The following is a 22,954-nucleotide window of genomic DNA, read 5'->3' as shown; positions in this document are numbered from 1 at the left end:
ATTATACAGTTGATGTAATTTTAAAATGATTAATCAGCAGGTATGTGGCATAAGATACAAGTCAAAAAATAACTGAAAGGGGTAAATGTGTTAGAAAAGGACTATGTCAAAATTTATGTTTGAAAATGTCAGAAATAACAAACAGTTTTGTTTATGTCACTCTTAATTTTGTATCAGGCTATATATAATTTTTAATGGTACTGGCGGCACAAATCCAACAAAGTGAACTCAACGTAGTGCACGTCCAATGGAATGTCTGAAGAGCATCAGTTCAGAGAAATACAAGTTGGTTTAATGAAACACTATTACAGAATTATGTAAAGCTAGCGGGTTCAATTAAACCAAGTTGAATTTCAAAACATTTTTTTTAGCTTAATCCATCTTTTAAATAGAACGGCACTCAGTAGAGAGCATACCTCCGCCAGGTGAACAGTTTACGTTTAGTACCCTAGAGTAGACCAGAAAATCACAATACAGAATCACATTTAATCAAAATCATCCGTCCACAACTTGTTGACATATCCTGCTTTGTATCGTTTTTGGCCCTATCCCCCGATGGTGAAGAATCACTTAAAAATTCTACTCGCCAGATCCGTATCCGGATCTTCACCAAAATCGAATGGATTCTTCCTCGTCACACAAACAACCTGTCCACTAAGTTTTGTCCAAATCTGTCCATAACTTTTTGAGATATCCTGCTATATGTTGGTTTTAGCCCGATCACTCAATGGTTAAGAATCACTTAAAAAATAAATAATTCTCATATCCGAATCCATATTCAGATCTGCACCAAAATCAAATCGAATCTATTTGTCCTTGTCAGACACCCAACCTGTCCACCAAGTTTCGTCCAAATCCGTCCATAACTTTTAAAGATATTCTGCTATGTATCGTTTTTGGCCCTATCTCCCAATGGTGAAGAATCACTTTAAAAATTCCGCTGTCTGGATCTGAATCCGGATCATCACCAAAATCGAATAATTTCGTCACATATGCTACCTCTCTGCCAAATTTTGCCTGAATCCGTTCACAACTTTTTGAGATATCTTGTTCACAAACAGACAGACAGACAGACAGACAGACAGACAGGGGTGAAAATATAACCTCCATCCACCTTTGGCTACGGAGGTAACAACATTATAATATCTCACTCAGTGAAGCAATCTTATGGATTTACATTTAAATTAATTGCTTTAGGAGGAGGGAGAGGATTCAAATAGTTTTTCACCGTTTCAAAACGTTTTCGAGTCAAAACCATTCACTCCTATTCCAACGGCATCAGGATATTCACCTGGGTTCACGTTCACGTTTTGGAGCCAAAACCATTCACTCCTATTCCAACGGCATCAGGATATTCACCTGGGTTCACGTTCACGTTTTGGAGCCAAAACCATTCACTCCTATTCCAACGGCATCAGGATATTCACCTGGGTTCACGTTCACGTTTTGGAGCCAAAACCATTCACTCCTATTCCAACGGCATCAGGATATTCACCTGGTACTGGGAAAAATGTGTTGAGAATGTCTGGAAACTACACATGAGCATTCCATCTCCCAAAACCATTTCTTCACGTTTTTGGGGAAAAAGAGGTTTTTTTCCCCTTCGAACAGGGTGGCCAACAAAATGGCGATGGCTCTCTTTTCTCTTTGTTCCAACCATAAAATACATTGCATTGTATTTCAAGAAAATCTTGGGGTAAAGAAAACATTCAATGCATTTTTAGACATGATGACTGCCAAACCATGATCCTGTTGATCCAATATTTGCTGAAGAAACTTAATTCAGTCTGGAATTAGTTTTACTTCCAAACGATTTTTTTTCCCACTGCATTTCAGAAGGACGATGTTCGTGAAGGATTGTGTTTTGCCATGCAGGAGAATATAACTCCATAAAATGCGGCCGTTGTCCTTGACTTTGTCCATAAAGCTCGTGAAGATTGCCTCGTTTCTCACAGCTTTCCAGAGAGGCACCAAGTGGAATGATATGGTCCACTCGTAGTGCTGAATTAATCCAGGCGATTATTTTTAGAGCAATAACTGAAGAGTCGAGCCTTGACACAAAATCCGTTAACTCTCATGGAATTGAGGGCAAAAGCTGAACAATTGCTTTTATTAACTAATTCATAAATTTAACAAGGACTTTATAATGGGCATAAATGGATGAAGGTTGTTTTTTATAATGACAAAGACTTGTGTCGTAAAGTAGGGAATAATCTCGTCCAGGCAGATGGAAAGCATGCATTGGTAAAATGGTGGACACTTGTAGATGTTGTTCATGAAAATCAACAAATAATATCCTTTATATTTGATGAATACATTATTGCTTTATACACAATTTTAAAAGATTCGATCGCAATTGTAAATGTGTCAATATTTTGTGGACAGCCCTGTACACAACCATGAGCTCACTTGTGGTTGTGGTTGCAATGCTGAAGAGTTGTGTGTTTGCTAATTTTCATGAAGTTCACAATATAGCCTTTTATACATTAGCTTATAAGGGGGGTTGACTCAGCCTGTCATCCTTCCGAGGTCGGCAAATTGAGTACCAGTTCACTGGTAATTCCCTGTTTGTCGTAAAAAGGCGCCAAAAAGGGTTGGCGGCAGGAAGGGCATCCGGCCGTAAAACATTGCTTCAAAAAGGGGACCAAAAAACAACAACAACCACGGTCCCCGAAAAAGGCCAACCCCTGCTTGCGGGGAAAAATGGCCTCTAAAGGTGGTTTTTATTTTTATTTTTTATACATTAGCTTATAAGCTTTCAGGTTATCCAACAAAGGTATTAGACTAATAGTATAAAATGAATTATCTAACAAAGATATTATTATAATTTTCCCCTCTGCCAACATAGGTGGTTTTCCACCACCACCACCACCAACATATGTTTTCGACTGTTTGTTTGTCTGTTCATCTGTGAGCACAATATCTTAAAAAGTTATGGATGGATTCGGACAGAACTTGGTGGATGTGTTGGTTGTGTGACAAGGACGAATTGATTAGATGTTGGTGAAAATCCGGATCCAGATACTCTGTTAGATTAATGAACAGGATTAAATAATTAAATTGACATAGGTGGGAAAATTACATGCCCAGACCAGGATTGAACCCAGGTCCTCTGGAAAACCGTTCCACTTCTCTGCCATCTGAGCTATCTGGGCGACCTGACTGAACATGCAATTTCACCACATATGACTGCCACTCTCTTTCCGTCAATGCTTCCGGGGCACTCGCTGCCAAACATAGGAGCACCAACGGCCTGAACTGGATTAATGAACAGGATTAAATGACGGCTGTGAAGATTAAATGGTTTAATCCTGTTCATTAATCTACTTGCTTCACTACGCCCCCAGTGATGTTTATAATAGAGGACATGGATTTGTCCCCCCATTGGAGGAAGACCCTCTCGTGTCCAGGCCGTTGCTGCTCCTATGGTTGGCAGCGAGTGTCCCGGAAGCATTGACGGAAAGGGAGTGACAATCATATGTGTGGGGAAATTGCATGCTCAGTCAGGGTCACCCAGATAGCTCAGATGGCAGAGCACTGGTACGGTTTTCCAGAGGACCTCGGTTAGATTCCTGGCCTGGGCATGTAATTTTCAAACCACACGTATCAATGTAATGCGACAATGTTTTAAGTGATTCTTCGCAATATTGAGAGATAGGCATAAAAATTATATATAACACGATATCTCAAAACTATGTGGATGGGTTATATCAAAACGTGGTGGATTATCTGGGTAAGAAGAACAAACTGATTAGATTTTGGTTCAGGTTGCGAATCCAGATCCGGTCGATCAGTGGGATACAAAATGTAAGCTGTTCATCCTGGCGGATGTATGCTCTCTACCGAGTGCTATTCTAGTTTGATCTACATTTGTCTATTTTCCAGTTCCATCTACCCATTACAAGGCATCGTTTGTGCAATGCCTCACCTTTTGCTGTTATAATATTTTTTGACCAACATCCACAAGTTGGCAATGAGTGTAATATTCAACTTTTCATCTTTTAGTATAATTTATGAATGTAATACAATTTCTGCTTAATAAGAATACCGATATGTACACATGTAGTGACAATGTAACCCTTTCACTGTGTAACAGGTGTTAAAAGAGATTTTGCTCACCTGTCTGAGGGCTGAGCGTGGGGGCTGCAAAAGAAAACAAGAGACGTCAACTGGAAAACCTTTGATTAATTCTCTCCAAATTAACTTCACAGCCGTCACCTGATGGACAGCATTAAGAACATTCCTTTGCACAACAATAATAGCGCATCAACTATTAATGGCAGACAGAAATTAGATACACTCAAGCCATCACATTGCTTGGAAAATGTCATTAATATTTAATGATATTCAACTGGAAAACTGGAAAACCAAATGCTCGGAAACAAAACTTTGTTTGAAAAGACATGTTAGTCTAACAGCAGCAATGGTGGGCAAAGCAAGAGCAGATTTATCAAAATTAACACATCATTCATCCATGAGAAATTTCAGTAATAGCATTGTGTGTTAAGTGCATCAAGCAAGCATACAAATACACACCTGCATGAATATCAGGAAAGGATGGAGATGGAGGTCTTTGGACAAAGCTACATTGATCATTTAACACTTCATTCATTAACTCTTCCTTTTTTCCTTAATTATTAATTGGCTTCTTCATATTCCAATATGAATGTATAATCTATAATGTGCCAATATTGTTTTAGATTAAAAGGTTCCAGCTGCTCCAGTATATAATAAATATATAACCACATTTAGAGGCCATTTTCCCCCGCAAAGCAGGGGTTGGCCTTTTTCGGAGGATATTTGATGGTCGGAGGATATTTGATGGTCGGAGGATATTTGATGGCCAGCCATTACTAAGGGGTTATTAGGAAGCAGAATGAAAATTGCGAGTAGAACAATTTTCACATTAAGCAAACTAAAATGATTATGTTTCTCAATGAGGGAAGTGCCTGGATGCAGCGAAATCTCCATGAAGTTCCGCAAGGTGTTGCAAGCACACATTGGGAAAGGTGAATATTTAAAACTTAATGTGCCTGATGTCACGTAGAGCTCTGAACTGAAGAGGTCATTACTCCAACTTTAACCTGACGATTATGTGGGAACAATCAAACCAATATTTTTGTTGTATTTCCGATACACTCTCATTTGCGATGTTGTTTATTCACAAACAACCTGCTACATATCTGTAACTAGAACGGCACTCAGTACAGAGCGTACCTCCACCTGGTTGGTCATATCACTCAATGGTGAAGAATCACTTAAAAATTATACTAGCCGGATCCGGATTCTTCACCAAAATTGAATGGATTCTTCCTCGTCACACACAACCTCTCCACCAAGTTTCGTCCAAATCCATCCACAACTTTCTGAGATATCCTGCTATGGATCGTTTTTGGCCCTATCTCCCAATGGTGAAGAATCACTTAAATATTAAATAATTCTCATATCCGAATCCATATTCAGATCTTCACCAACATCGAATCGAATCGTCCTTGTCAGACACCCAACCGGTCCACCAGGTTTCGTCCAAATCCGTCTACAACTTGAGATATCCTGCTATGTATCGTTTTTGGGCCTATCTCCCAAATGGTGAAGAATCACTTAAAATATTCCAGTAGCCAGATCCAGATCTTTACCAAAATCTAACCATTTCATCCGTTTCACATACGCTACATCTCTGCCAAATTTCGTCCGAATTCGTCCACGACTTTTTGAGATATTTTGTTCACAGACAAACGGACAGACAAACAGACAGGGGTGAAAACATAACCTCCATCCATCTTTGGTGTCGGAGATAAAAAGCCATGTTTGAAACTCATTGGATGCATTTACCTCTCAGTGGTCATGGAACAATTTATTCACATGTGCCATATGGTAAAGCGAAGATGCAGCCACAGCAAAGTTTTGATTTTAAATGAGTGAAGCCATTTCAATAGTGCTATTCATGGATAGCGCTATAACGTGAGTGATTCCCATTCGGAGCACTACAATGGAAATGTCAAGAATGATTCCTACAGGTTTACTTAGATGGATTTAATGCTGTTTTGGTGTTTTATAACGATACCGCAACATAAACCCTGCCAGAATAGTGTAGATGTACGCACACTCGCCTCGAAGCTGTCTAACCTGGGTTATAAGCCCGACCAAGTTATAATCTGCCATATCGCCGGCACCATGAACAAATTCCAAATTCCTGCCATAACTACTGCTGGGAAGACAATGCCAAACCACGTAGTATAAATCTTGCCGATAAACTGCTTTAGCAGCACCGACGCTCTGTAACAGAGGATGGTACAACAGAATCAGAGAAGGATACAGAATCTAGGCTTATGGAAGAGCAAGGTTACAGAAGACAGAAAGTAATGCACTGCCAGTGGGGGTTAGTGAGACAACACATGGATGCAACAAGTATTGAAGTGGATAAGGAGCGAGGATCAAAGAGAAGAGAATATATAGCAATCAGCAAGCAGATTTCTAGAGAAGTTTAGGAGAGGGTTAATGTTACGTTTTAAGAATATGTTGAATTCTTATAATGTCCGCCACTATAGGTGGTTGGAGGTTATGTTTTCACTGCTGTCTGTTAGACGATGGATTTATGGAAAAAGGCCATGTATAAGCTTCGAGGTGCATTTTGGGTAAAAGTTGGGAACCTCACTTTTTAACATAATTATGGTATGCTGAATTCGATTAACCCGGTTCCCAAGCAGAATTTTGAGGTTTTTTGTTTTTTTTGAGTTTTGAATAAACTGCTGAAGAACTTGGGCATTGGTGAATTCACAGAGGAGACAATCAAATCTGCAGAAGCGTTCGTCTGTAGAATATATAATGTGCACAGAACAACCTCTGTTGATTCAGCACGACATATGTTGTTCTCCAAGACTGGTAAACCAGAAGCAATGTCACCGACAAGTGAAGCTTTTCATTTCCATTTGATGCGAGTACACTATCAAGCCATGGCATGGAGATATGCTCATTGTGCCATACCTGACCTTCCTGCACCTGTGGAAATGGGATGGAAACGTGGTGATTCAGGACTAGAGCCTATTCTGATGTCACTGAGTCCAATCGCAGAAAGTTGCCTCGAGATGATTTGTTGTGCATGCCAGAAGCAATGCAAGACTCGACGCTGCAAATGTCGCTATTCAGAGTTCAGGTACACATCAATGTGTGCCTGTCAGAAACAGAGTGATGATCAGACCCCTTGTATGAATTTGATGTAGTTTGGCAAAACAACATGTGTGACATTCCTGAATGTTTGTGCTTCATGGCCATGTATACTTAATTTTAGAATAAATGGTTGAATGAAACATTGTCTTATTAAAACCATTTCCCATTTTATAGTGTCCAATTTCAATATCAGCTTGAATGTCTCTTTCAATATGTCGCCAACCTTAATATAGACGAGATGGATTTATGAAAAAAGGCTATGTATAAGCTTCTAGGTGCATTTTGCGGTAAAAGTTGTAAAGTTAAAGTAAAAGAGTTGCATGTATGTACATGATATATATATGCTTGTTCAAATAAATTGTCCAAAAATGGCAATTTGGCGGCCATTTTGTTTATGCTAATTAGAAGGTCGAAGACCCAAAATTCGGCTTGAGAACTGCGTCAATCGAATTCAGCATACACTAATTATGTTAAAAAGTGAGGTTCCCAACTTTTACCCAAAAATGCACCTAACATTCACATTTCTCAGAAATCCGTCTAGTCTATGTCTGTCTGTTTGTTTGTTTGTTTGTGAGCAGGATATCTCAAAAAGTTATGGACGGCAATTCATAACCCTACATTTATTACCCTACATTTATTACCCTACATTTATTACCCTACATTTATTACCCTACATTTATTTATTACCCTTGTCTAACCAACATTTATTAACCAGCCTTCACTTATATTCATTTTCATATTTTTATATTCCTGCCATTCCTTCCAGCCAACTCTTGTGTGATCAATAAGGCTTGTGGCTCCACTTGATTGAGTTTATGTTTAGGTCTTGGATGTTTAGTGTTCATTGCATGTCTGATGTAAGGAAAAAGTAGGATTCGTTTCCATAAGGTTATGAATTGCTTGTCATTTATTTATCAAGTGCTGTGCCTGTATTTATTATTTTAGATGTATTAAATTCATTGCGTTATATATGAGATGTTATGGAGGTACTTTTTCCCAGTCATTGCGCTCCTTGAAAATGGAGGCAAAGGGGCGTGGGTGTAAATCCCTCACGTTGAATATTTATCTCTACCCCTCAAAGCATCCCACTTACATGTTCGGAACACTTGAACTACATGTTCGGAACACTTGAGCTCAATAGTACATTTCAGCTAACGATGCATGTGAGAATGTTTCGATCTAATCTAATTAGCAAGTAAACACATTGCAAGTTTTCTTTAACAATTGCTCTATTGGATGGAATATATTAGGTGTACCGGAAAGTAGTGCCGTTATTTTTTAAGCTGTGTAATCCTCTTTGAAAAACGACATTACGTTCCGGTATGTACACCTAATATAATTATTAAACATCAACAAACTTTTTCATGTTCGGTGGCAGATGTTATGTATTCACTCTTGTCTGTCTGTCTGTCTGTCTGTAAGCAAGTTGTTTCAAAAAGTTAACGGATTCGGACGAAACTTGGTGCACAGGTTGGGTGTGTGACAAGGACGAATTGATGAGATTTTAGTGAAGATTCGGATCCGGATACTATAATTTTAAGGTGATTCTTCAGCATTGAGAGAAAGTGCTAAAACGATATACTGTATAGTACATTTCAAAAAGTTATGGACAGATTATGACAAAACTTGGGTAAGTGACTATGAGTTGGGTAGGTGACAAGAACGAGCCGATACGATTTTGTTTAAGGTCCTGATGCAGATCCGGCCTATCGGCGGGCTACAACATGTAAATTGTTCAGCCTGGCAGAGGTACGCACTCTACCGAGTACCGTTCTAATTAACACTCGGAAGAGAGCATACATCCGCCAGGATGAACAGCTTACATTTTGTTTCCCACTGATCGACCGGATCTGGATTCGCAACCTGAACCAAAATCTAATCAGTTTGTTCCTCTTACCCAGATAATCCACCAAGTTTTGATATAACCCATCCACATAGTTTTGAGATATCGTGTTATATATAATTTTTATGCCTATCTCTCAATATTGTGAAAGAATCACTTGAAACATTATCGTATTACATTGATTTGTGTGGGAAAATTATATTCCCAGACCAGGAATCGAACTCAGGTCCTCTGGAAAACCGTACCAGTGCTCCGCCATCTGAGCTATCTGGGCGACCCTGACCAAGCGTGCAATTTTCCACACATATGATTGCCACTCTCTTTCCGTCAATGCTTCCGGGGCACTCGCTGCCAACCATAGGAGCACCAACGGCCTGAACACGAGAGGGTCTTCCACCAAAGGGGGACAAATCCATGTCCTCTATTATAAACACCACTGGGGGCGTAGTGAAGCAAGTAGATTAATGAAAAGGATTAAATAATTTAATCTTCACAGCCGTCATTTAATCCTGTTCATTAATCCAGTTCAGGCCGTTGGTGCTCCTATGTTTGGCAGCGAGTGTTTGCCAACTTTCGTGGCAGAGGTATAAATTCAAAACAAGGCAGAGCAGATAGTAAAGAATGCTCTGAATGAAACAAGAGGGCAAACTTTTAACTGCAGTACTAAAACTGAAGGCCAAGAGAGCTACAGGAGACCACTCTATTCAGCTTTTTCCCTTCATTTCTAATGAAGGGTTCACAATAAAGAAGCATCACGTATATTAGGCTGCCGGCTTGGACAGAGAGGAGTGTGCTGTTAAGTCCAGTTTGCTTTCTGGCCTAGGCCATGAATCTTGCAAAGAAGTGGAGGTTTCTCAGCTCATTGTTTATACCATTTGTGTGTTAAAATTGTTTCAAGACGACGGTCGTTAATGTGCCCTTCAACACTTGGTGCTGTGAAGATGAACAGCACGTAAGGAAGAGAACGAGGTGGCAATTCGTGTGATCGAGAATTAAATCCTTTTTTTGCAGATGAACAACAAGCCTGTAACCAGGTAAGAGCAGGAAAAAGATGGCTTGTTGCTACAACTTGTTCAGGGTTAAGTGTAAATAATGGTCAGTGCTTTATACTCAACAAACATCCAAGGATGAGGAGCAGCCGGGTCTCCGGCGAGGGACGGCTTTTTATATTGAACAGCGATTGAGAAATAGTATAAATATTTTCAAGTGTTTGTGTTTGTACGTTAATCTTTCATGGCTGAACCTTGGCTCCTGGACACCCCAGATTCTGTGTGTAGGTACTTCACAATCTGGGCAAGGTTTAAACTGCAGCACATTGGCCTTGCCATCCGTTTTGAGGCCACCAAATGCCACTATAAAGAGTATTTTGGGATGTAGGGTCAGGCAGTGCTGCCAGAAACCCACAGGCAAAAGGTAACCACCATGAGGCCAATAACTCATTTAATGTCCAACATGTCCTGAAACTCTGGCCTTATAAATACAATCTTATAAATAATTTCAAGTAGCTGGGTACTTTTTCCTGGGCAGTGCTGAATACTCCAGCTAGTAAATATATATAATTTGGAAAGTGTCTGTTTGTTTGTGGGGTTGTTTGTGGGTTTGTTTGTGTGTGTGCTTTGACTTTTATGCATTCCTAAACCATCGGACGGAATGAGTGTTAAACTGTTGGCTGCACAATAAGGTTCAAGATGTTAAACTAGAACAACACTCTTCAACGTAATGATGTCGACTGATATGCCTCCGCCCACATTATTACATCATTATACATACTTGTATATCCAAGTTTCATTTAAATCCCTTTGACCAGCTGTTCTTACGTAGCATCTTTTTAACCTGACATGATCTCTGACCTCTGATGCCGAAATATAATCAGTTCATCATCATATATTCATCATCTGAGCCCTGGTGTTGGGCTAGCGGCTAGGGTGCCAGCTTAGGATCCTAGGATCCTGGGTTCGAATCCCAGTCGATCGGTGAATTAACGCCAGGGGGGTTGACTCAGCCTGTTCATTACCTTCCGAGGTCGGCTATTTGAGTACCAGTTCACTGGTAATTCCCTGTTTGTCGTAAAAAGGCGACAAAAAGGGTTGGCGTCAGGAAGGGCATCCGGCCGTAAAACATTGCTTCAAAAAGGGGACCAAAAAAACAACAACAACCACGGTCCCCGAAAAGGCCAACCCCCGCTTTGCGGGAAAAATGGCCTCTAAACGGTGGTTTTTCATCATCATATATACTTGGAACAAGTTTGGTCAAAATCCCATTGCTGGTTCACAAGTTATCTTGGTAACAGATTTTTATGTGCCTTCAATATTTGGCTATTTCATTCCTTATATACCCAGAGCTCGTGATGGAAAATTTCACCCCATTTTTCCCAGGAGGTTTGACCCCTCAAAGTTACTTAGGCCACCTAAGTCATTCACAAAAAGCTTGGCAGCAGCCCCCCCCCCTCTCAGCTGGTTTGTCTGGTCTCCAGACCCCCTTGAAAATCCCTCTCCAGGGGGTTGCATTTACCCCATCTAGTACATTGACCAAACTTTGTCAAAACAAAGTATTATGACAGCCGTTACAAAAAAGTTAAAACTGACCTCATTTCAAGGGGGGTAGGTTTGGTCAGACCCTCCACCCCTCCTCCCTCATGGGGTTCATTTATCCCAAAAGCTACATGGACTAAACTTTGTCAAAACAAATAAGTACGATGGTAGATTACAAAAATAATAAAACCGTTCTATTAATAGAAAAAAGACCTAGATTCCAGGTTATGCCATTTCCGTTTCACCGGAAAGGTTGCACAAATTAAAACTAGAAAGAGCAATCAGAGATTGCAGACCCTCGCCAAGACGTGTGTGGTTTTAAAAGCTGGTTTTAAAGTGGTTTTAAAGTGTTTTTTAAAGTTTGCCAAGTGGTTCTAAAGGCTTTTATGTTGAAACAAATATGGCGGCCAAACCACATGACCGATGACGTAATCATTGTTTTTTTTCTCCACCAACTTATCCCGTGATGATATTCGGTCATCACTTGATGATGGTGGGAAGTAGTGTCGCATTGTTTGTGCCAAGATTCCACACGAGATGATATCAGATGAAGTTTTGGACTTGTCGAATTATGATGTCCTAATGGAGAAATTATCTTTGACATCATCAACATATGTTATTCAACATGGAGAGTTCTTTGCAATGAGCCATGTCGCAATTTTTTCCATGCAGCGCTTTTGGAGATATAGAGGTGCAATTTTTTTCGTTTTTCCCAAGATGGCGGCCGAACCACGTGACATGACGTCATAATTATCATTAAAAAAATTAAACAGGTGGAGTTGCACCTATGGTGAAAATTTCCTCTCCATCAGACCAACAGTTGCAGAGAAAACGATATTTATTCTGTGCGGACAAACAAACAAACAGACAGACAAATAAATGGACTCAAATGCAATACCCTCTCCTCAGGCGAGGGTAATAAGTCCTCCCATCATATAATACCTGTGCAGTGTTTTTACTACTGTGCTTCTGCATGCAGAGAATTCATCAACAGAAATAGAAACCAGGGCACAAATAATGCATAATGCACAGAAAACCTGAGGTACTATCAGATAATTTCTTAACTTATTATACATGACAGGCCTGTTCCATTTACTTACTTCTTTTCCTTACTTACTCATGAATTAAATAATGTTTCGTAATTTTTTTTACAAATTCAAAAGCAAAATTTGTCTTAATTTACGGAAGTCGTGGTGGAATACCAAAACCCCTGTTTTTTATTTATCTTCAGGTTCTCTCTGTTCTGCGCATGGGAAAAATGAAGATGCAGACCAAGGTGACATCATTCTCTTCAACAATGCATGAAGGCAAACCGATTCTTACTGCACGGAAACAACAGGCCTTGAAGTATGCAAACATTGTGCTGCCTGAGGGGATTGACACAGTTCACGGATTCAATTTTTGCTCTGTCAAAACTACATAGAGATGCAGTGGATGCTGCCGATGCTGCCGCAACAAAAGCGGAGAACAAATTCGCTGGAAAATCAAAGAGAACCACCCGCTCAGATGTCAGAACCCCAAAACCAAAAGAAGGAACGCAGATATTTCCTTAAGTGTTACTTTTCTGTTGCTGTGGGAGGAAGAAGGTAAAAGAGACGGAGCAACAGTCTGTGAATGTCGAAACAATTAACTTCAAAGAAAATGGCAGGAAGTACGCACGTTGGAAGGGAGATGACCAGTTACTTCCACGGACACGTGAAATTGATTTCACAGCAAAAGAAGTGAAATATCAAGCGGTTTGCCGATCAAAGGATCAAGCAGAAGCAAAAGCAACACCTCTTCGTATGCAAGAAATGAGAGAGCAAGAAGAGGAGCAGGGCTTTGACACAAAGAATGAGCATCAACTGGCAGTTACTGGCAGCAAGAAAGAGTAATTGTTCCCATGCACAGAACAGAGAAATCAAAAACAGGGGTTTTGGTATTCCACCACGACTTCCGTAAATGAAGACAAGTTTTGCTTTTGAGTTTGTAAAAAAAATTGCGAAACATTATTTAATTCATGAGTAGGGGAAATACGTAAGTAAAGGGAACAGGCCTGTCATGTATAACAAGTTAAGAAATTATCTGATAGTACATAAGGTTTTCTGTGCATTAGGCATTATTTGTGCCCTGGTTTCTGTTTATGAATTATCTGCATGCAGAAGCACGGAAGTAGTAAAAATACTGTACAGGTGACCGGGTATGGTCTTTACACTTGGAAGAACAACCCAACCACAATTTAATAGACTGTTTATTGCCCTTTTCTCTTTTACGTGCACACGGAGAAAAAGGTCCCAAATATGCCTTGAGAACCCTTTTGCTAAAAGCATTTCAACAAGCAAGTTGTATATGTAGTCAGAGAGTTAGAGAGAGAGAACGGCCTTTGTGCCAAAGGAAAAACACTTGGAAGGGAAAGAAAGCAGCCTCAAAGGGAGGAAACAAAACAGTGGTTCGAGAGATAGCCGTGCCGCAAGAAATAGCTTTGAACTCAAGGTTGCATCATAGATATGTTGTATGAGTTTGTACAATAACTCAAAGTTTCACAAGGGAAAGGGGCCCAGCGGTCCCCCTTTCCCTCTTCAGTAAAATGCATGCATTCTGAGTACAGAAAATATATTGAAATTAAATACATTGTAAATACATCGAAATCCCACACAGGTAGTACATGATGCGAGGACCTATTATAATTTGTGCAACCTTTCCGGTGAAACAGAAATGGCATAACCTAGAATCAAGGTCTTTTTCTATTAATAGAACAGTTTTATTACTTTTGTAATCCACTTCTTTGTTTTGACAAAGCTTAGTCCCTGTAGCTTATGGGGTAAATGAACCCAACGGAGTAGGGGGGAGGGTTAACCTTATGGGGAAGTTGGGGTGGAATCTTTCATCACGAGCTCCAAGACTATTCCATGCGCCAATCAAAAATGAAGAAGAATAACTTTTCAAACCCACCATATTTAATTTTTAAGTGTTAAAAAGTGTAATTTAGAACCCTTACCCTTCACAGAGTACAACCAGCAGTGTTTAACTCACCCCATCCAGTGGTTGAGCAGTAAATATATGTTAAACAAACAAATAAACACACAAACAGATACTTCTGGAAGTTCTGGAGTTATGTCGCATATGTCGTTATGCGGCAATGACACAAACCATTTTGCTTCTTATCTGTAGAGTGCTGCTACCATGTGTGTTTGTCATTGAGTGTGAGATTTGTCAGGATTGAAAGACATGTTCCACTTGTTTGACAAGTCTGTGATTTTTGTCCAGGTCTGCAGAGAGTGAGGAGGCTGCTGACTGCCGATCTGAGGGATGAGGTATCGAGTGGCAGAGAGTGGAGTCATCAGCAAAGAGATAGAGAGGACTTTTCCAGAGTCAGAGAGATCATTGATGAAGACCACAAAAAGCACATGGCCCAGAACACTGCCTTGGGGAACCCCAGCCTGAACAGGAATGGGAGATGAGAGAAATCCATTCAGCGCCACACGTTGACTACGACCAGAGAGGAATTGGTCTGTAGGTGGTAGGATCGAAGAAGCTATCTCTGAGGGCCTTTCACTCACTCACCGCAGGCAGGTAGGTGGTCTTTCTGTCTTCTACCGACTCCTCTCCGGCCTTGCACCCCCAGCTCTCTCTGTGCTCTGTCCCCCAAATATTCCTACAGGTCGCACAAGATCTGCCAGCAACCCTCTGATGGTTAAACTGCCGAAATCTCGGCTCTCTGCTCACCTTCACTCTTTCATTCCTCTTTTCTCCCGCCTCTGGAACAAACTCCCTCACTCCCTTCAATCCCACTCCTCCCTCCAGGTCTTTAAAACAGCTGTTCACCACCATCTCTTATCTTCCCCCATCCAAAACCTTGATCTTTTCTACCCCCGCTAATTCACCCCAGATCCACCTTGTTTGAAATTCCAACTTCTTTCCTGGAAGTCCTGGCAGTGTCCATATGTTTTATACCTCTCCCACCACCCCCTTCCCATGCCCCCCCCCCAAAGCCCTCGCCCTCTCTCAGATCTCTCGATGTCTCCATGTCTCTCGGTCCCTGCTCTCAAATGTTGTGTTTGTGTCCTTCCCCCTCTCTCCCCATCTTGTCTACCGCTCCCGATGTTATATGTTTTATGTGTCGGTTTGTCTTTTTGTGTGATTAATGTTCGCTCTTTCACGAGCCTCGATCTTGTATACAAAAAAAAAAAAAAAAAAAAAAAGTCCGCAAGCCATGCATGGAGATTTCCATGGATACCATAGGAGGAGAGTTAGGTGAGCAGACCAGGGTGCCAGACCGTATCGAAGGCAGGTGATATGTCAAGGGAGACAGCTCCAATTTCCTGTTTGACATTGAGGACCTCCATCCATTGTTGAGACAGCAGAAGCAGCATGTCCAGAGTAGAGTGACCTGGTCTGAAACCAAATTGATGATCAGAGATCAAGCCATTGGAGAAGAGGATGGATTTGATATCCGAAGCAATGATGGATTCCATGACTTTGCTGATAATTGGGAGCAGGCTGATTGGTCTGTAGGTGCTAGGATCTGTTTTTGCACCTTTTTGTGTAAAGCGGTAATGTTGGCTGATTTGCAAGCTGATGGCAGATGACCTTGAGCAAAAGAGAGGGTGAAGATAACAGAGAGAGGGTGCGAAAGAGCGGCAGAGCAGGATTTTAGGACCCGTGGGATGATGCCGTCTGGTCCAGTTGCAGAATCAAAGTCGAGGATTGACAGAAACTTCTCCACCTTGTCAGGAGAGAAGGACACAGAGTCCAGGAGCAGCTGGGTACGACTGGTGTTACGTGGTCCTCCCAGTGACTACCTGGTCTCGGTGACCCCCGGACCGTGAGAGGAACTCCGCCAGAAAGATTTATTATGTTTGCGCTTTCGTAACGCAATCAATATGAATTCCAACCAAGAACAAACCCCACACCAAGGATCCGGAATAATCAATGATATATTCCCCGAGCAATCAACCATCAACAATCCACAATCAACAATCAATCCCTGAGATGATTAAGATGGCCATCTTACATACGTGTGTCCCCTTTCCCCACTCCCGACCCCTTGGGTACTCACGACCCCTTTGGTCTCTGTCCCTCACAATGTCTCTGGGCCCCTCCTGACCAAGATGATGGTCGGCTTCGCCACACACGGGCGGTTGAACGAACCCCGGGCGGACGTGCTTCCACCGGGCACGTACCGTACCGGGAACCATGGCTGCAGCACACCCCTCCTGGCCAAGCGAAGCGGGCAAAGCAAGCGCCGCTTGCGAAGCGGGCAAAGCAAGCGCCGCTTGCAACGCACGCGAGGCCCCAAAGTGCGACCCGTACGCGTCCTTGTAGACGGTGCGGCGAACTGTGCCGGACGCTGGGTCCGTGCACGGACCCACGGCAACTTGACGTGTCAAAAGGGTAGTTACACGTCCCGGTAACTCCACTCGCCCGACGGGCTTGGGAACGCAGCTTTTCCACGCTGCTCAATCTCGATCCCCACTCTCCTCGGAGCTGGGCGAGGAAAAAAAAGAATCGTCGCGTCTCCAGGACCTCGTGTCTTTTTTCTTCCGTTTCCGGTCTCCTTTTTCCCAGAAGGGCTCCTGACCCTTTAATCACAACAACCCTTAATCGACTACACATTGATAAACAAGGACCTGAATAGTAATTCACATACATTCACATAAATATGTAACACTGGGTATGGTGGGTACAGAGAGAGATGGGTTTGGGACATAATATTTTGAGGCAAACATAGAGTTGAGGCATTCAGCTTTTTCACGTGTGGAGTCAGATGTGTAGCTGTTTGAGGTAAGGGAGGGGATGGAGGGGGAACAAACACCAGAAACAGATTTGACAAGACGCCACCAGGATTTGGAAGAGGGAGACAGGTTTGAGAGTTCAGTCTTGAGAGTAGAGAGATATTGTTTCCTGGCTCTACTGAGGGTGGACACAAACTTGATCCGGGCTTTGTGAAAGGAAATGAGATTGCCTTCTGTTGGATTTTCCTTCCAGGAGGCGAAGGCAAGTTGTTTCAGGACAACTGCCTCAGCACAAGATTCCACATCTCACCATCACAACTGCCTCACCACAAATGTACCATGGACGGGAGGAAGGGTATGACAACTGAAGATGAGATGGGATAAATCTGTGCATGAGAGAGAGCAATTTACTTTGGAAGAATTCCCAGGATGAGTTGATGTCAGAGGCAGTAGAGATGGGAGACCAGTCCATGTGATTGATGGCTGCTTGAAGACCATGCCAGTTGGCCCGAGTGAAATGCCAGACTCATCGACGCTGAGGAGGCTCTCTGAGAATGGCCAGGGAGATGTCCACTTTAACAAGCATATGGTCAGATGAACCGATTGGAGCAGAAAAAGAGCAGCAGACATTTGCAGGGAAGTTTGTCATAACCAAGTCTAGAAGAGAAGATGCTCTGTTGACTGAGATCCGGGTCGGGAAATTGACAGATTCTTGTCAGTCCCAGTTAGTCGCAGAAGTTCTTTGCTGAGGTGCCATGGCTGGTGAGAGAGGAACCCACACCCAGCCAATTGGCATGATGACAGTTGAAATCACCACATATGAGGAAGAGAGAGTTGGGATGAGTGGATCGAAGTTGGTTCATGTTATCAGACAGCGAGATGTAGATGGAGTCATCACTGTTTGGTGGACGGTACAACACACATATGAACAAAAGGTGGGAGCGAAGGGGAAGCCGTAGCCTTGGGTACTCCTGGGGGCGAGGTGGAGAGAATGTAGTGCAGGGAGCGTGAGGAAGAGAGTTTTTGATAAAGATAGCAACCCCACCTCCAGGACGAGGCTCAGGTCTATCATACCGGAGGAGGGAGTAACCAGGGAGAGATATTAAGGAATCAGAGACATCTTGAAGGAGGAAAGTTTCTGTTAAGCAGATTAAGTCTGGTTTGTCAGAAGCAACCTGTGTGGAGAGATCAATCAGGTTTGAGCGAAGGCCCCGGATGTTTGAGGTCCATACCGTTAAGGAAGAGGAAGCATTGGATGCAGGACAGGGGAGGGATCGTGTAAGGTGAGGAAGAGGAGGAGGTAGGGAGAGCTGTTGATAGTGTGTCAGATATTTCAGAAGAGCTAGGAGAAAGGGAAGGATGAGGAAGACAAAAGGTTTGATGGTGATTGGGTGAGGCACAGTGAGGTGTTGTTTGAAGGGGAGCAGAGCGAGGAAGAAGGTTTTTGAAGATGGAGGTAAGAGTTGGAAGGGAGAGGAAACAGGGAGGATGCTTTGAGGAGGAGGAGCGAGAGGAAAGAATTGGTGAAAAAAGGAGGGTGGGGAGATTTGAAGGGGGGGGGGGGAGTTGGGAGTTTTGAAGGGGAGGGGTGAGGGGGGAATTTAGGAAGAGCAGGATGATGGGGGAGTTTGGGAGGGGAGGGGCAAGGGGGAAGATTTGAAATGGATGGGTGAGGGGGGATTTTAGGAGGGGAGGGGCAAGGGGGGAGATTTGAAAGGGATGGGTGAGGAGGAAGTTTAGGAGGGGAGGGGTGAGTTAGGATTTTAGGAAGTGTTAGATGATTAATGGAAAACGAACATTTATTGCAAAATGAGTTTCTTGTGATTTTCGAATCAGAGATCCATTTGAAAATGACGGAGGAGGAAAAGAATGCAAGTGAGTTGAGGGAATGTAGGAAAGAAGAATTGTAAAAGATGGAATTTTTATTTGAAATGAAGAGATTTGGTAAGCAAATCAAAAGCAACCTTTTAAAGAAGAAGAAGAAAAGTGTGTTATAATATACAACAGAATACAACACTTCAGGGGAAAGTATAAACATTTTAAAACTAAACCGTGAAAACTATCTGGGGAAATTCCCTCAATGCGGGCATGAAGGATTCCTAAGGGGGATTAATGATTCCAGCATGGGTTCAGAAGCAGGAACAGAAGAAGAGGAGATTGACTGAAAGGAGAGCAGAGAACGAAGGAACGGGGAGGTGTATAAGCAAATGTTTTAGTACAGGAGGAGAGGCAGGTTTGAGTGAAGGCTTGAGTGAAGGTTTGAACGAAGGTTTGAGCGAAGTCAATTTACTTTTTTAATTCTTCGTTAATATATTTTTTGAAGGTTAGGTGAAAGTGGATCAGTGGAAGAAGGAGAAAGTTGAAGGAGTATGATGAAAAATAGAATTGGAAAGGTGTCTTTTGGCTAGAGAGGATTGAGTTATGAAGGAAGGGAAGAAAAAAAAAATGGGTGGGGCGAAACACGTGGTTGAAGAACGAACGAACACGAACAAAGAATGAAATTGTATTTTTTTTTATTTTAATTAAGACTTTAAAGGGTAAAATGTTCAGGGAAGTATGGGCTGAAAAGAAAGACTGGAAAAAACAGTGAGAGAACGAAAGTAAATGGACCACAACTGACCGCCGAGAGGAGACAACAAAGCCTCAAGGGTCCAGGCCTGAAAAACGCGGCAGGAAACAACCGACGATTATATACAGGTATGCACGATTTACACCGAGATCTTCCTAGAAACACAGTAGGCACACACACCATAAAATAAAAATACAGTTTTGACAAAAATACAAACGGAAAAAATACTTAACTTTGATAGCGTGGAGAGCTTGAAAAAAAACACAACCTCGCCGGCAAAACCGGAAGCGGCAGCCAATTTCTTATAATTTCAACCTTTCTAAATAAAATAATAAATAAATAAATAAAAAATTTCTTACAAATTACATTTCAACTGGAAGCGGAATTTCTTATAATTCCATATACTGTATCTTACAGTGAAAGAATATTCCACATTGTGTCATACAGTTGTCCATTCAACTGACAGACAGAAGGCAGCTGCATCACTGTCTGTTGATCTGGAATTGATTAGATGCTGGTACAATTAATGGAATATGCATTTCAATCATGGAAAATCACATTGTCTAAACCTGTTGCTCTGGAAAGATCATCCAAATAACACACCTATCTATCTACATTCGACATGGTCCAGTTACTGGAAGAGGTTCAATCTCTTCAACTTATAAGCCTCACCACCAACCATGATCTCTCCTGGGCTGACCATATAGTGAAACCGATATCCAAAACCATATAGAGACTGGGAAACCTCCGTCCTTTGAAGAATTTCCTCAAAAATAAAATGAACACGACTCACACCTTACAAGTTTTGGTCCGTAGCTCAAATAAGTGTTGCTATCTCCTATGGGCTGGCGGCCTAGCATCACAGCTGTCTCTCCTGGAACCTAAAGCTCTCATCCTTATTGACATCTCCACAATGAGGATGTAGCACAAGGTCTGGTGTTCTTATTGAGGACACGTCTAAAGCCGATTTTCACATTTTTTAAACACCTCTCCTCCGGTTGTGTTCCATCTGCTCTCTCACCCCTACAACTCTCCCCAGCTCTTCCATTCTTCCAGCAACAACCTCCTGTTTTAACTCTGAAAATACAAACCTATTGCCAAGTGTGAGGATGCATGACCATCGGACACAACAATCCAGGATGCCACTGCCAAAAGCACTTTCGTTTCTCTTTTCTTCCATTTGTGAGACTGCCTTCCAGGGTTGGTCAAATCGCATTCTTCCTTCCAGGGAATCAAGCAGGCAGTACACCATCATCTCATGTCATTCACCATTCCTACTCGCAAACTCTTCTACCCCCTTTAACCAGACTTAACCTAACCCTACTTTTTGCAGGTAGTATGTTTCCTCTCTTCTTCACTCTCCACCTTTACAGCTTGCTCATTTCCTTGATTGGTTTGTGCAACGGTTGCCCCATTGCCCCACCATCAGTACGTTGTCCTTTTACCCTCTGCCATCTTGGTTTTCTATGAGGCTATATTCAGTTTTTTTTAATGTCATTGCTTGGACTGTTGTATGTCCTTCGTATACATTTCAAAATGCTCCATTTACTACCTGATGTTTAATGGGATGTAAGTGCTGAGACAATTATAATTTACTTAATTTGCTGCAATAATGAGATGGATCCATCAAATATAAATAACTAAAAGACAGACGACTAAAAGTAAAAGACTAAAAGAGACACCAAAAGGCCGAGATACACAAGAACATCACCTTCATAGTAGTGAACAAGGCGGAGGGAAAAGTCCCCATCTCCAAAAAGCGTCTGTGGTGTCAGACGAACGTGATATGAAAATGGCTTGTACAGGTCGGAGATGGTATGTGAAAGCAAATCCCCTCGTCTGATCTGAGATGGCACTGACACGTCCACCCCTTGCCATCGGGGATGTCCAGCCTTTGGTAGGGGGTCAAAATAAAGCAAATTAACAAAAATGATATTCTGTTGACAATTTATAGCTATCCCAAAGTAAGGGGTATCAACATATTATTGCAAACAAAGCAGTTTTCAAATCCCAGCGTTCCTCACAAACTATAATCCGTGTTCTTATATTAAATCTTTTACTTAATGCAATTGGGGTAAAATTGATTTCCTGCCACAACCACTTTTCCTCGTCTACCCATTCACTTCCTTTCCTTTCTTTGAGCTGCAATTGGAAATTGCTATTGGCTTTGTTCCTTCAAATGCCGAAAGATTGGCGATAACAACTAGGCCACAATAAGCAATAGTGCACAAAAGTTCTTCCAGTTCGACTGTCATTGAAAAAGTTTTTCGGAATTTATGCAGACTCACCAATTTTTCATTTATAGTGACTATCTGAGTACGCGCCCCTACGGGTGATCTTGGTCCAATAATGCGACACGTTCTTCAGACACATTCCTTTATTTGGGTGGTGTATAGGCAACAGACTGTGACGCAAAAACATGCATACTGCTTAGGTATTCTCGAATTAGGCTTCCTTACAGACTTTTTGAAAATTCACAAATCCCTCCCTCCCCTGACACCCCCCCCCACTCCTCACCCAAAAGGAAGGCAATATAAAGATGGGCGAAACTAGGTGGAATCAAACAAAATTTGCACAGGCACAACTTTGGGGTGCCTTCGTTAATCCCTGAAAGTTTAAGTTTAAGAACGCCATAGCTCCACTATAGTATGATGGTTGTATGAAATGCCAACCACGGACCAGAAAGCACATCACAAATTAAAGTCAGATATCTGCACAAAATGCCACCTCAGTAGAGATTTTCATAAGAATCCATTTGAATTGCAAGTGCATCTGACATGGGAACTCAATGTTATAGCTGTTGTTCTGTGGCCCAATCTTGCCTTCATCTTTGCAGAGATTTTGACTTATCTGCCACTCAAAAACTCTGCCAAAAGCCATTGCCCTTGAGCTGAGACATCTTTCCAGCACTTTATATATTCTTTGTAGCCCATCTGGCTGGTTCAATTTATCTCAATTTACACAATTCGGAACACTCACTCACAGTATATGGCAAAAAAAAAAAAACCTATGTGAATGATGTGAATGGGAGAGATGCTCGTCATGGTAATGAGCAAGCAATAAAACATAGGAAAAGTGGAGCATTACTCGGTAGAGCGCATACCTCCGCCATGCTGAACAATTTACGCTT

General features: G+C 41.9%; 1 protein-coding gene across 3 annotated transcripts in view; it reads right to left on the bottom strand.

Annotated features, from left to right (window-relative positions):
* MDGA2 (MAM domain containing glycosylphosphatidylinositol anchor 2) overlaps positions 1-22,954 on the bottom strand; it is a 504,155-nt gene that overhangs the window by 114,036 nt on the left and 367,165 nt on the right. For all 3 annotated transcript variants that reach the window (XM_068130811.2, XM_068130813.2, XM_068130814.2), the window contains exons 12-13: positions 21,536-21,716; positions 4,120-4,143 (exon numbers count right to left, since the gene is read on the bottom strand). In XM_068130811.2, coding sequence (XP_067986912.1) covers positions 4,120-4,143; positions 21,536-21,716 — 205 coding nt within the window. The remainder of the gene's footprint in view (positions 1-4,119; positions 4,144-21,535; positions 21,717-22,954) is intronic.

The sequence above is a fragment of the Myxine glutinosa genome, chromosome 11 (genome assembly GCF_964187855.1).
Source record: "Myxine glutinosa chromosome 11, kmMyxGlut1.1, whole genome shotgun sequence".
In the NCBI taxonomy this organism is placed as follows: Eukaryota; Metazoa; Chordata; class Myxini; order Myxiniformes; family Myxinidae; genus Myxine; species Myxine glutinosa.
This window is presented reverse-complemented; position numbering and strand designations above follow the sequence as displayed.